The following is a 15,145-nucleotide window of genomic DNA, read 5'->3' as shown; positions in this document are numbered from 1 at the left end:
TCTTCATTATCTCTCCCTGTCTTCTGTCTTTAATTCTCCAAATAACTTTTCCTGATTCTTCCTACAATTCATCTTTTCCACTATACATAATAGTTTTGTAGTTCTTAAAATAAACTTCTGATTGCTTTCTTTTTTGCTCTTAAATATTTTGTTTTGTTTTAATTTAACATTTGTCTGCTCCCAGCGATCAAGGCACCACAGATGCCTGCTTGAATTTCTGTAGTAGCCCTCCAATTGGGCTTGTACCATCTAATTTTGACCTCCTCTAAGTCATTCTTTATTTCTTTAAAGGGTGAAAATTTCATCATCATTCATTGCTAAGTCCTTTTGGTAGATTCTTGTTTTCTCTAGGATAAACTGGAGGTGGTTCCCATAGCATATTGAGTAAATGTTTATTGAGCATTAAAGATAAACTAAGTTTGAAAATTGTTATCTGAGGTGAAGTTACAGAATCATTGGTTGCTTAGAGCTGGAAGAGAGAGCTTCAAGCTTATCCAGCCTGGTGGTTTTATGGTTTTAAAATTTGGTTACACATCACAATCAACTGGGAATTTAAAGTTTGCTAGGTATCATAGTTGCTCTAGTACTTCTCTCCAATGTGAATTGTTCTCTGCTCATAGCCTGTCAGGCACTTTGCCACATGATTTTCTATAGTCATGCTTTAATTAGGAAATAACACTGATCACATGTGAAAGCATTTGTATTAAAAGATACTTGTTGCTGCTACTGACAACAGTAGTATATATGCCAGTCATTTCTTCAGCACATATTTAGTGTTAGTTGTAGAAGTCACTGAATTACTGAGGATGTCACGGTGATGACAATGAACGACATTTCTTCAGGCCTCATGGAGCTCTTGTGAACACTTAGAAAACTGTCTCATCTCAACTCCTTAGGGCATTTTGGCTTTTGAAACAGTTTTGTAAAGTTCCCATGAGCTTTTTTTTATTTCATTGCTTTTTGTTTATTCGTAATCCTGTTAATATTTTAATTTATAATATTAGAAAAGCACATTGCTAAATGTGTTCTACCACTTGCTTCTGTTTACTTCTGCTGAAGCACATCATGTATTCCAGCAAAAGTCTGCAGGAGATAAATTTGTTTCAGTGTTAAAATTTTCTTTTAAACTTTGCAGTTTTGTCTCTTCTACAATTTTATATTTCATTCAGCATTTCTTAAGTGTGTGTTCAAGTAAGAAAGTGACTTTAGGTGTTATTAGTTCTGTCTTTCTGCAGAAATGCAGGGCTCTATATCCGATCTGTTATGAACTAAAAAGCTCAAGACAATACAGAAAGTGTCCTTTCCCCTGCCTCCACTTTCTGTTTTCTTGTAGGAATCACTGTTTCTTCTGCATTTTAACAGTTTCTTTTGTATCATTTAATGAAAAATCTTGAATGACAGTAGATGTGTATTTAGAACCCAGAAAAATCCACCTATTTTTTTTCTGCACTTGGCTATTTTATTTCCTGCATAAGTACATAAATATAGATTACATATAAATCTGCATCTTTTTTTAATGTCTGTGATAATCCATTAAGTGGCTATAGTTAGCTTAGCTCATTCTCTATTGATTGATGTCTAGTTCTCTTTCCAGTTTATTAGTAACTGCTGCAAAGAATATTTATGCATGTATCTTAGTAAATTTTTATAAATATTGATTCTGATTGAATACCACCAGTATCTTTTAATAATTGCTTCATTTATACTTTATTGTTTATTTAGTCCTTTCTAGAGCCAAATCCCATTACACTTACTACTACACGTTACTTTTTTTCCCTTCTCCATCTATTTTTGATCATCAGTATAGGGGGCACTTCCTGAATTTTCTTTGTGGTTATTTTTTTATGTTACCTTTGTTATTATAGTTATGTAACCCTCAATAGAATGACACTGGCTCTGCAGTGCATCTGGCTATTACTCTTTTCCTTTTCCACCGTTGCATTTTACTTGATTACATTATCATTCTTTATGTATGCCTTTGTACTGGTAAGTCAAGTAATAAAAGTATATTTATTTCCTTTAAATAATACCAGTTGATTCCTTATTACCAAAGGAAAAAGAACAAAAAAGAGGCATGTTTGGCTCCTCCTTTGCTTTTCTTGTCAGTATTTATTTTGCTTCTGATTTTTCTGGATTTATGTCATTGACTTAATATTTTTTTTGTTTTATTTTTTATTAAGGTATCATTGATATACAATCTTATGAAGGTTTCACATGAGCAATATGTGGTTACTACATTCACCCTATTACTTTGTTTTTAGTTTTTTAAGGTGTAAAACTTTTTTTGGTGAGAGTATGTAAGTTTCATTCTCAGTGACTTTCAGTTATAAAATACAGTGTTAACACATATAACTAACACTGTTTATTTTTATCTGAAAGTTTATACCATTTTAACAGCCTCTCTCTATTTCTCCCATGTCCCAGCTCCTGGCAGCCACTTTTCTATTGTTTCTGTGTTTGACTTTTTTTTTTTTAACTTCTGTGTGTAAGTGATACATGCTGTTTTTTTGTCTTTGTCTTATTCCACTGAGCATAATTCCCTCACATGCCATCCATGTTCTTGCAAACACCAGGGTTTCCTTTTCTCATGGCTGAATAATATTCCTCTATGTGTGTGTATATACACCACAATGTATGTAAGTATACATATACACACTACATCTTTATCCATTAGTCCATTGCCAGACACTTAGATTGTTTCTGTATCTCGGGTATTGCGAATAATGCTGCAGTGAAAATGGGGGTGCAGATAATCTCTTTGATATCCTATTTTCATTTCTACTTAATGTTCTTTAACCATAATTCTCATAGTGTTTAAATTTTACTCCTGTTTTAAATAGATTCATGACTTTTCTGTTTTCTTGATGGTCTATGTTTGTTCTCATGATTTCTTTAAGTAGGGTTCATAGAACCAATATTCCTTGAGTTCTTAGATGTTCTAAAGATAACTGTCATCTCTGTACTTTAAAACTGTTGCTTCCAGACTCACAGAACCCAAGAATGGACTACCATTTACCAAAGAGAAAGGGACTGGGGAGGATGTGTCGGAAGGGGGAAAAAGGGGCATTATGATTAACACACATAATGTAGTATGAGGGGGCACGGGAAAGGCAGTATATATAGAGAAGACAACTAATGATTCTATAGCGTCTTACTATGCTGTTGGACAGTGACTGTAATGGGGTATGTTGGGGGGACTTGATAATAAGGGGAGTCTAGTAACCATAATGTTGCTCAAGTAATGTACATAAACGATATCAATAAAACAAAAAAACTGGTGCTTGAATGGTATAAAATTCATGGGTCTTTTCCTCCCTGCCTTTCTTATATGCTTGATAGCATGTTTCATTGTCTTTTAACATTGAATATTTTTGTGGGGAAGTCTTGAGATAAGCAAGAATTCTTTTCCCCCTTCTAAGTGTCATGATCCTTTTATCAGGCTTTCATGTGAATTCTTGATTGTTGAAGTCTAGTATTAGGCTATGTTTCCCCACCAGAACTTTGTTATGAGAAATGTTAAGCATTAAAAAAATTGAAAGACTTTTTTTTTTTATTAAAGTGTCATTGATACACAATCTTATGTTGGTTTCAAATATACAACACAATGGTTAAACAGTCATCCATATTATTAAATACTCACCCCTTCTAGTGCAGTCACTATCTATCAATGTAGTAAGGTGTTACGGAATCATTAACTATTCTCCATGCTGTACTACCCTCCGTTATCAACTTACATTGTGATTGCCAATTATTGTGTCCCTTTAGCCCCTTCCCCCTTCCCCCACAACCCTTTCCCCTTGGTAACCACTAGTCCCTTCTCAGTGTCTATGAGTCTACTGCTATTTTGTTCCTTCTGTTTTGGTTTTTTTAAAATTAAAGTATCCTTGATATACAATCTTATGTTGGGTTTCAAATACACAACACAGTGGTTCAACATTCACCCATATTATCAAGTCCTCAACCCCCTTCAGTGGAGTCACTATCCATCAACATAGTAAGATGTTACAGAATCATTAACTGTATTCTCCATGCTGTACTACCGTCCCTGTGACCAACCTGTATTGTAATTGAGAATTATTGTGCCCCTTAATCCCCTTCTCCCTCCCCTCCTACCCTTCCCACTCTCCCCCACTCCTACCCTCCCCCACTCCCCCACTCCGGTAACTGCTACTCCTTTCTTGGTGTCTGTGAGTCTGTTGCTAATTTGTTCCTTCTGTTTTGCTTTGTTTATATACTCCACAACTAAGTGAAATCATTTGGTATTTTCCTTTCTCTAGCATAATACTCTCTAGATCCATCCATGTTGTCGCAAATGGCAGGATTTTTTTTATTTTTATGGCTGAATAATATTCCATTTTTGTGTATGTACCACATCTTTATCCATTCATCTACTGATGGACACTTAGGTTGCTTCCATATCTTGGCTATTGCAAAAAGTGCTCTGATACACAGGGATGCATATGTCTTTTTGAATCAGGGAGTTTGTTTTCTTCAAGTAAATTCTGAAATACTTTTAAGGGGTTCACTACTTAGATTTTGTTAACATACTATCATACTTATTACATCGTCCCATCATTCTTTCTGTACTCAAGATGTATCTGTAAATATTTCAACTTTTTCTTGGGACTAGATGCCCTTTCAGTCTGTAATTGAAACTTAAATTTCTGGAAGTAGACTTGTTAGAGAACATTCAATTTTTCTATTTGAAAATTTGCAATTTGAAATTTCAACTTGAGGATATTACATTGAAACACTTTGTTATAATCTAGCAAATTAGTTTTAAATTTGTGTTTCCCTCTATTCCCTTTTGCTGTGTACCCATATTTATAGTGTATTGAAATCATAGATAAATTTTATGTTAACACTAAATTTGTTAGGTAAGCATTTAAAAATGTTATTTGGTCTAGTAATTAGTTACAGTGATGTTGGCAAGTCTATGGATGTATTCGGATTATTATTTTAAAGTAAAACCCCTATGTGTGTGTGATTTAAGATTAAAGGATAACACCTCTAATTATATATTTTTTTGGTAATTTTTTTCCCCCAGAAGAATGTTATCATAACAGTGTACGAATACATAAGCTTTAGTGAAACTTTAGGAACTTTGGATATTGGTAACTTAAAAGAAATAATTTAGTAAATGTAAAATGGTAGTCTTATTTCAAGTTGATAATACTCCTACTTGGTATCAGATATTGTGCTTATCTGATAATATGAAGTCAGATCCTGTGAGCTAATTATTATAGCACTGTTACAGGTGAGGACACAGATCTGGTTAAAGCAGCTTCTCCCCTGACACATCTTAAAGGGAGAGGATCCAGTTGTCAGAAAACAAGCATTCATGTTCTTATTTTCGTGGAAGAAAATGTAATGCATATTTTTACATTTGTTGTTATTACACAGTAGGAACTCCAGGATTTAAGAGCAGCTATCCTATAAAACCATGATAAAATCATTACAGGATATAGTGGATTGACTTTCTTAGATAATTAATCTGTTAGTAGGATACTTTTCATTGTTTGGCCTATTGAAGCATTTCCTTTTAGGAATATAAGTAGATTATATATTTTTAGTTTTTGCTAGGTCTCTCCCACTCAAGTTTTGTTCTTGAGGAGTCGGCAAAGATACGATGATAGTGTGAATGTTTGTCTTGTTTAAAACGATCTTGTTCAGGTCACTCTTTTTCCCTTTCAAGAATTCTCTCATTGCCCACCTTCATAAGACATTGACTTACGAAGGAGGAATCTTAGGCTAATTGTATTGGGAGGGATGGTCTTTGGGTTTATGTGTCTTATCTCATTATTCCTGTTCTTTTTCTGGTCTGGTTCCTATGTGCTCTGCTGATGTCTCTCAAGGCATCATTTTAGGCTTTGCGTCTGCTGCTGAAAAATACTGTAGTTTGTTCAAAAGGATGGAAATGAAAATATAACTACCATTTATTCTGTTTTTGTATGTTTTAGGCCCTGTGTAAACAGTTACTGTGGATTTTAATTTCTTAACATTACAATGAATTTTTATTATTCTCTTCATACACATGAGGAAATAGGCCTGGAAAGGAATTCTGTCTGATAAACTACACAGTTTATAATGTCATATTATAACATGACAAAATAAACGAGAAGCTAGCTGCATTAGTATGAATAAGTTACCAAATATATTGTCGGTACTAGAGAATATAAATGCTTATTGATATAAAAATAGAAAAAGGGAAGCTAAAAATACTAATGTATAATCAATATTTTATAGATCTAATGAGACGTCAGGAAGAACTCAGACGCTTGGAAGAACTCAGAAACCAAGAGCTGCAAAAAAGGAAGCAAATACAGCTAAGGTAAAAGAACATAATTGTAACATATATGTGAATATGTGTAGTTTTCATTGTGTATTATTAGTAAAACTCCCCACTGCCTATTATAAACAAGTAGTACAAGTTAGAAAACACAGAAATAAAATTGTTCATTTTTTATTACACTTAGGGAATTACTCCACAAACTAGCATAATTCTTTATTGTTAGGATTTTTTTAGCTGGTTATGCGTGCTTGGATTGCATACACTATGAATTTACCTAAGGGGCTTAGACATTATGGCATGGAATGTATTGTTAAAAACACACTATGATTTACTGGATCTTTTTCCCAGAGATGGATATGTTTGAATTGCTATTAGTTTAAAATTTTTCATGCATGTTACACTACCATAAATATCTTTATGCATCTTTGTGCTTCTGATAATTTGTTTAAAAAGCTTTCTGAAAGTGGAATCTGTCATGAAAGGATTTAAAATCTCAGTATGTAAGAGGCAGCTATGATGGTCAGATTAAAATCTTGTATGTTAGGTAAGGAAGTTTGGAGACTGGTTGATCCAAGATGTATAAACAAAAATTAACAACTTCCTTTGTACTTGGTAATATTTAATTGTGAAATATAATGAGTTTATTCTTAAAAGTTTTAAAAACTCATAATTATGAAATGTTATGAACCAAAGCTATGATAGATTAAACTTAAATTTTGTCTTTGAAAATACTATAAAAATAGTAAGTGCTTGTGGTAGGAAGTAAGGTATCCATGGCAAATAAAAAATAGAGAAGAAAGTGAAAAACTGAATTGAGTGTGAAGTGTCTTCACAGTCTGGAGATAGGTAGTATTCAATGTGTTTTAATGTACTTTTTACAACTTTGTACCTGATTCTATCTGTATCTTTCCTTCTCCTCCTCTTTCTTCCTTCCTCCCTTGGTCCCTCCTTCCCTTCTCCCCTTCTCCTCCTCTGCCCCCCTCCTCCCCTACCCCCCTCCCCTTTGTCTTAGAACTACTATGATTTTACTCTAACCTACTTATTCTCAAATTATGGTGTTTGGACAGGCAGCATCAGCATTCTTAGCAGGGGAATTATTAGAAGGTCTCCAAACCTCTTTCTCCTAAGAATAAATCAGAAACTGTTGGGGTGGAAACCCAGCCACCTGTGCTTTCATAAATTCTGTAGGTGATTATGATGCATCCTAAAGTTTGAGGACCCCTATTGTATACAGCTTTCCACCTCAACTCCTTATACAAGGGAACTTTTTCAACTTCTTTCTTTTTTGTGTAAAGCATTCAGGTATTTCTGCTTTTAAAAAGAAAAGGATACCACCTCTTCCCCAACATAAAAACCTGTCTAAATCCAGCTTTCTTCTCTTATATGTATACTTGACATCTAGGCCTTCAGAATTAGTACTTTACCCATCACATGCTGAAAAAAATAAATAATTAAAACCAAACAGTGTGGGAGAACCCAAAATAGGTTATAAAAATATAGCAAATGAATCTAACTGTATTACAAATGGATAACCGTATCATACTGAAAGGGGGCAGGAATGAAAATAAGGCACCTTGGTAACTTTGGCAAATAGTATCTTGACTAGAATACATAGGTTAGTGACAGGAAGAACAATATATATGTTCTGTAATCCAGAGGGTAAATGTGTTTCTTAAAAACAAGAATATAGGTTAGTGATTCTGATAATAATGGCAGTAATATTTTGTGTGTATACTTTGTTCCCCATCTTTGATCAGGCCTTTATTATATATACTCTTTTAAATGAACAAATTAGTAAAAATAGGTGATGAGACCAGTTTTCTTATGTTAGGGAAAGAAAGGAGAAAGGCTAAAATAAAAGGAATCTTTTGGTGTTGGAGTGGAATCCAAGCTACCACTATGAACTCAGTGGTATTTAATTTAGATGGGTAGATAGATAAATATAGGTATGTGTATATGTGTGGGTTCATATATGTATTTCATAGCCCTATACCTGGAAGCAGGGATGCTTCAGTAACAGTGAACACATCTAGTGCCCAGATTTATGTTTCTAAATATCACTTTCAATAAAAGGAACAAAGGTGTTTTGAAGTGCTTGACTCTAATACTGAAAAGTCCAAGATGAGTCTGGAATAGTTTGTGCCAGAGAGTAAAAAAGTATTCAAAGAAGGATGGAGCATATTGAAAGAACACAGGAGCCAAACTGAAGGCGCTCCTGATGGCCAAAGTTGAAACAATTTCAGGAACAAAATAAAAAATAATAGTATTAGGTTTTTAAGCTGTAGAATAAAGTAAATCCATAGTGATAGAAGTAAACAAATAAATAGAGGAGAATGGACAATTTTTCCTTACAGAGAATTCCAGTTAAAATATGGAAGGAATGAGAGAATATTATCAATGGGCAAGTACAACACTTAACTAGTGGATGCTAGTTGTTGCATAGAAACTTGAGAAGTGGGATTGGCAGAGCTTCAGATTTGTATTAGGTACAGAAAGAAAAGTAGTAAATTTAAAGTGAAAGAATTTAAAGAAACGCAGCAGACCAAAGTGTTAAGCAGTTCATATCACCTGTAGTAAGATGCTGACACCAGGAAGCCCTTGGTATGGTACACTAAGGCTGTAATGTCATGGTTTTCTTGCCGTGAATTTATAATCTGGTGCTAAGTTTACAAATTTCAGAAGATTTAAGACAAACCAGAATTGAGGGACATTCTGCAGAATACTCAGTTCTTTTTAAAAGTGTCACATTCATGAAAGATCAAGAAATAATGATACAGACTGGAGAAAACTAAGGAGAAATAATAATTAAATAAAAGATGGGATTCTGGATAGGGTCCTGGAACAGAAGAAAGACATTAGCAAGGAAACGTGAAATCTGAGTAAGATCCATGGTTTAAGTGTAGCCAGTGTTAATTCCTCATTTTCGTAATTGTATCATGGTTAAGATTTTAATATTAGGGGATGCTGCATAAGGGATATATAGGGATTCTGTTCTATTTTTGCAACTTTTCTGTGTGTTTAAAATTGGGGGAAAAAATAAGTACTGTAGGTATTGGGGATTCATTGGGGAACAACAGAGACAAGCTCTGCCACTATGGAACTTATGGTAATGCAGGAGAGAGGCAGACATTAGTCGGAATGATCAGATTATTAAAAAGAAAGTAAAGTATATAGAAACAGTTTGGAGTACTTAATAAGAATTTTTAATAGGTTATCTGGTCTCATAATAGGTGAAATATTGGTTTGCTTGGCATAAGTATTCTGTGCACGTGGTAATTTTTCATTGAGGTTTTTTTTAGTATGTAGAAGCATACCAGATTCAACTTGAAATTAAGTTAACTATGTACCAACAGTAAAAATACCTGAACAATTAGGTTATAATTTGCTGGGTAACCTTTATGTTTGGCTATATTCTGGCAAATACAGGCAGTGACAGATCTGTTTACAATCTTACCCTGTGCCTGATGGTTGGGGAGTTTTTTTTAAAAATAACTAAGAATCTTGAGTAAAGAAATGTGAACAACTTGTCTTAAAATTGAGTAGTTTTACATCATCTGTCAAGGAAAGGAAAAATAGTATGTTTAGAAGTTTAGTACTAATAATCTTTAAATATATCCTGTACTTTCAAGACAAAGCAAATAAAACTATAGCTGTTAGGCTGAAGAAATTTATCTGACTGAGGCTGCTACCATATAAAACAGATTTAATTGTCAACAAGCCAGATGGTTTGCACTTTATTTTTCTTACACCTTAGTTGGAAGATTGAAAAGATTGGCTTAAGAACGCACATTTTGAGATAAATTAATTTGGAAGATACAAATTTGTGGTTTTTCTTTCAGTGATGCAATTAAACTATTTTATTTTTTGTGTGTCACACTTCTTCAGAGACTGTAGCAGTGAAGAAGAAAGACCAGGATGAGCTGGTTTGAGCTGTGGCTTGACCACTTAGTTGTTCATTTATTCCTTTCTTCCTTCTCTTACCACCCTCATACTCACTCACCTATCTATTTACCCCTTCTTTCCCTTATTATGTCATTGGACATATTATAAAGATCTTATGGTATGTTGAGAACTGCAATAGGTGTGACAGGCATAGTGCTGAACGGTAACAGAGAATGACTGGATGTTGTTAATCTGTTGCTGATACCATAGCTTAGTGCCTAGAGCCTCAGTTTTTCAAAATACAAGAGACCTGAAAATAATTAGTATGCTTCAAATGAAAATAAATTGTAAAATTGAGCTTTAATCAGGTTCCAATTGATTATATAACATGAAGAATGTTAAAATTTGTCACACTTTCTTACTTACTAGTTCATTTGTGAATATGACCTAAGAAGTTATCCTTGACCTAAAGAGACATTAAATACAAATACAAGGATGATCAGGAAAGCATTTTGTGGAATAGAAAAAATTAAATGCAAACGTGTGTACAATAGGGGATGTTCCTGTATGCTGTCTGTGTGTGTACATTTGGATTATGGAGTTGTCAGTGTAGTACGAGCACAGTTCAGTTCAAAATAAAGTAAGAAATTCTGGAATTTATAGACGAAGGAATGGGAAGAGAAAATAACAAATGTTTAAAATGATTTTACCTTTTCACTATATTTTTTCTCCTAATTTGTAAATCTCTTCTCACATTATTATCAGAAAAGTGCTTCTACAATGGGAGAAGTATATATTCAGTTTAGTTCGAAATATTTTATTTGGTTTTATTAAAAATGTTATGGCAATACATGCTTAAAACAAAACTTACGTGATGCACATGTATATAAAATTAAAAGGGTAATGCTCCTGTTACCCAGATTATTATTCCCTGTGTGATAAAAACTTTTTCATACCCTTTTCATCAGATGATTTTTAAAAGCTATAATAGGAATGCTGTTCTTTTACTTGCCCATTTTCTGACAGTGGTATTTTAGACATTCGTGTCAGTAAATGCTAATCTACCTCTTTGTAACAATTGTGTTTCTTGGCATCAGTGAACCATAATTGTCCCCTATTCATAATTGGTTTTGCCCTCAATGTTTTGTCTTTAATTAATGCCACAGTGTATAGTTGTATATACATACATCCTTGCATACTTGCACAAATATTTCTGTTTAGTTTATTTGAAATGGACTTGAACATCTAAAAATTTGTGTTACAAGTTGGCCCTCAAGATCATTTTTGCAGTTTTGAAAACCAAAAATGATTTGAAAATCAAAAGCTTTTTCATGTATCATTCAGTGGCAGAATCTGACATGAGCCTATTTGATGGCAAAAAGTGACCAATACTTACATTGTGGCTGTGTCAAACCTTTATTAGTGCCATACAATGTGAATGTTCATCTTATTGTAAAAATATTAATGTGGATATTGACCCTTTTTAAAATTGGGAAAACTCAGTTTCTAAACACATGTGGCTTTGGGGGTTTTGAATAAGGGAATTTCTAACCTGTACCTGTGTATATTTTTAGTAGTATATGAATATGAAAATTATTTTCTTAAACTAAAATTTATGAGTGTGTCAATGTCCAAGAAATGGATTAACCAGTTTAGTTGAGTAATCAGTTTACTTGAACAGGGTTGTATATTGGGGACCTAGAGAAAAGTCTCAGTAGTCCAGATTTTGCTTGATTTGTTGCCTTGTGGTGTGACATACAGTCCTAACAGCCAGTTTTTTCTGCTGGCTGTGGGAGATGTCACCATTTCATTCATTTGTTGGACTTGTGTTTAGGATGACTGTTGTATAATAAACGACGACAAACTATCTTGAAATTATAGTATTACACCTTTCTACAAAAGGGGCTTATAAGAGCAGCCTGGAAAATGAGACCTATTTAGTGGGCATCAGCATGTTTATAAAGTCCTCAGTTAAAAGTGCTTTCTTGTTTTTGAGTGGAGGGTGTAAATATTTGAATTGCATTGATTTAAATGCCAATATAATGTGAGCCTGTATGTCAAAATTATTTTGTAGGCTTTCCCTCTTAATTGTAACTACTAAAATAGTAGTTCTGCACATACGTATAGTTCAATTCTCTTTTTCTTTTGGCATGGTTGAATATGCCTCTAGGGTAGAGGTGGCATACTTTTTCTATGAAAAGGTTAGATAATGAAGTTCTGGGCTTTTGCAGGTCATATGGTCCCTGTCTCAACTATTTGACCGCTGTAGCTTGAAAGTAGCCATGGACAGTAAAGAAATGATTGTCCTACAAAACTGTACTTTACAGAAACAAATAGTAGGCTTACACCTGCTGTAGGGAATTCCCTCAATGTGTTGATGGGATGGGGAGAGGGGGTTTTACTTTCTTCTACACAAGAATTTTTGTCTTGACAGTGTAGTACTTTGCAGTGGTTTCTTTCAAGGTAGGTTCTGAGTGTCTTTAAGTACTCTGCTATGCTAGTGATAGATCCCAGGCTTTTCTTTTTATACAGTAATAGAGTACATGTTTGAGCTTTTGGACTCTTAGTTTCTTGACTGTAAGCTTATCACTATCTTAGTTACATGTTTTTTTTTTACCCTAGCTAAGTTTCTTTATTTCTTCGGTTTATTTAAAGACTTAGAGCAAAATAGGAGGAGGAAGGTAAATTTACTAAGACAGTCATTTTTCACAGATTTAGCATAATGTAACTTGAATAAATGATTTTGTTTTGTTTGAAATAACATACCCAATTATGGCTTACATGTCAACCATGCTGAAATTCTTATTTAAAAATCTTTCAGACATGAAGAAGAGCATCGTCGTCGCGAGGAAGAAATGATCCGACACAGAGAACAGGAGGAGCTGAGGCGACAGCAAGAGGGCTTTAAGCCAAACTATATGGAAAATGTAAGTAAAAAAATACTAGATAAATGATTTTGTATTGTCAGATGGACAATGTATATTTAGAATTCCTTAGATGTACTGTTTTGTATAGTCATTCCTAAATTTTCTGAATTTCATGTTTGTTTATATTAAACTAATGATTTTCTTAACCCCTTACAGGAAGTAAATTAAAGTTAGTTTCTAGGGATAATATTCATGTGTTATGAAAGGGATGTAAACTTTTCTCCACTTCATCTTTTTTTAATATATGCTACTAAATTAGAAATCTTGATAAATCCATCATTTCTACTTCATTGATTTTCACCATTTACTGATATTAAAAATTAGTAATTTTGGAAGATTTTAGACATATACAAAAGTAGACTAGTATGTGCTCATCACCCAATCATAGCAATTATCAACATATGGCTGAACTTTTTTAGCTTTATGTATACCACATTCCTGAATTATTTTGTATGAAATCCCCTTGTATGATTTCATTCATAAGTATTTCAATACGTATATGCAAAAGAAAAGGACCCTCTTTAAAATTGTCTTTATCATATCTTAAAAGCTGTCAGTTCTTAATATTAACTAGTAAAAGCCCAAAATTGTCCAGGTTTTATAAAAGAGAGAGAGAGAGTGTGTGTCTGTATGTTTTTTAATACAGTTGGTTTCTTCAAATTGGCTGATAAATGTGTTCTTTAGTCTGTAGGTTTTCTTTTCTTCTTTTTAAAATTTTTCCTTAAGAAACATCTTCATTGTATAGAGTATCTCTCATTCTGGATCTGCTGATCTATCTTAGCAGTGATTTTTAAGTTCTTTATGCCTGAATTTCTCCTAAACTGGAGTTACTTCCAAAGACTTGATCTGACTCAGGTTTTTGTTTTGGGGAAGCAAAATGGTAGGGCAAACAAGGATACCTCAAATATGTTAAAATCCACAGTACAAGTGCTTCATGGTAATTAACAAAGAGTCTGATTGTCTACCTTAGATGAATGACAGCTTAACAGCTCATTCTGTGAAATACTTTCTAGTTATTTTTTTCTCTAGCTGTTAAAAAGCTATGGTTCTTTAATAAGTTTCTAAAGCTAAAACTATTAATTCAAGGTATGGTCCCTTTTTCCCTGACCTGGCTATCCCATTGCTTTGTCCTTAGAAAAATTTTAAACTTTTTTTTTATTAAAGAGTACAAATACAGTAAAGTAAATCCTAAATTATATAGCAATAAGAAACTTCTAGCTTACCTTCCATCAAGTAAGTATCGTTTGAATGGCAATCGTGGCATTTAAATACAGTTAATTAGAAAAATTTATTATTATGTCATTCTTTTAAGTTTAACTTAATTGATTTTTAAATTCTATTACCAAATTAGTTGAGGTTTTTGAAACATTGTAATTTTGGGGGGAATAATTTCTAGTATTAGTTTGTAATTCTCTTTTCCTTGGATAAATAGCACTTGCTTATGACATGTTTTAAATTTGGTTTTAGGTGTTTTTGGTTGTTACATTTGAACATAATTTGCTGGATTTATCAATGTGAAGATATTTTATGATGTTACTAAAGAATGGAATTTCAAAAATTTGTCAGGCCTGTATTTTGACAGCTAGTAATAATATTGTTTTAATCTGCAGATATAATCAAGATGTAAGCTACATACGATATATTTATTAGGGAAACTTTTATTTTATTCCATTGAGGAAATATACCTGAACATTTATTTTACTAAAGTGCTAGCTTATGGTAAACTTGGTGAAGTTAACTTGCTTAATACCTTACTTAATATTTTTCTGGTTTCATAAACATTATATTCTTCGAGTAGATGTGTAGCTATTTGTAATACTGTCATGCATAAATTATTTACGGGACTAGAAGGAAATGAAACTTTACTAGAAGTACTGTTAAACTTGATTAACTTGGTTGTATCACAAAATTGACTGCAGACTTTTTATCCTTTGAAATCATTTGATAATTTTTAGAAATTATACCAGTTTTTTAAATATATTAAGGACATTTAATGAAGGTATAATTAATGAAAGACAGTTTTAATTTCACTTTCTTATTCAAA

The 15,145-nt window shown here is 33.1% G+C and overlaps 1 protein-coding gene across 7 annotated transcripts in view; it reads left to right on the top strand.

Moving 5' to 3' along the window:
* Nucleotides 1-15,145, top strand: part of PSPC1 (paraspeckle component 1) — an 89,799-nt gene that overhangs the window by 21,706 nt on the left and 52,948 nt on the right. For all 7 annotated transcript variants that reach the window (XR_012125722.1, XR_012125736.1, XR_012125731.1 and 4 more), the window contains exons 5-6: nucleotides 6,247-6,331; nucleotides 12,996-13,101. Coding sequence is in view for 2 of the 7 variants with exons in the window: in XM_017656937.3 (XP_017512426.1) it covers nucleotides 6,247-6,331; nucleotides 12,996-13,101 (191 nt within the window). In the remaining 5 variants the exon portion in view is untranslated. The remainder of the gene's footprint in view (nucleotides 1-6,246; nucleotides 6,332-12,995; nucleotides 13,102-15,145) is intronic.

Source organism: Manis javanica, chromosome 1, assembly GCF_040802235.1.
Source record: "Manis javanica isolate MJ-LG chromosome 1, MJ_LKY, whole genome shotgun sequence".
Lineage (NCBI taxonomy): Eukaryota > Metazoa > Chordata > Mammalia > Pholidota > Manidae > Manis > Manis javanica.
Note: the sequence above shows the minus strand (reverse complement) of the source record. Positions and strands in the feature narration are given on the sequence as shown.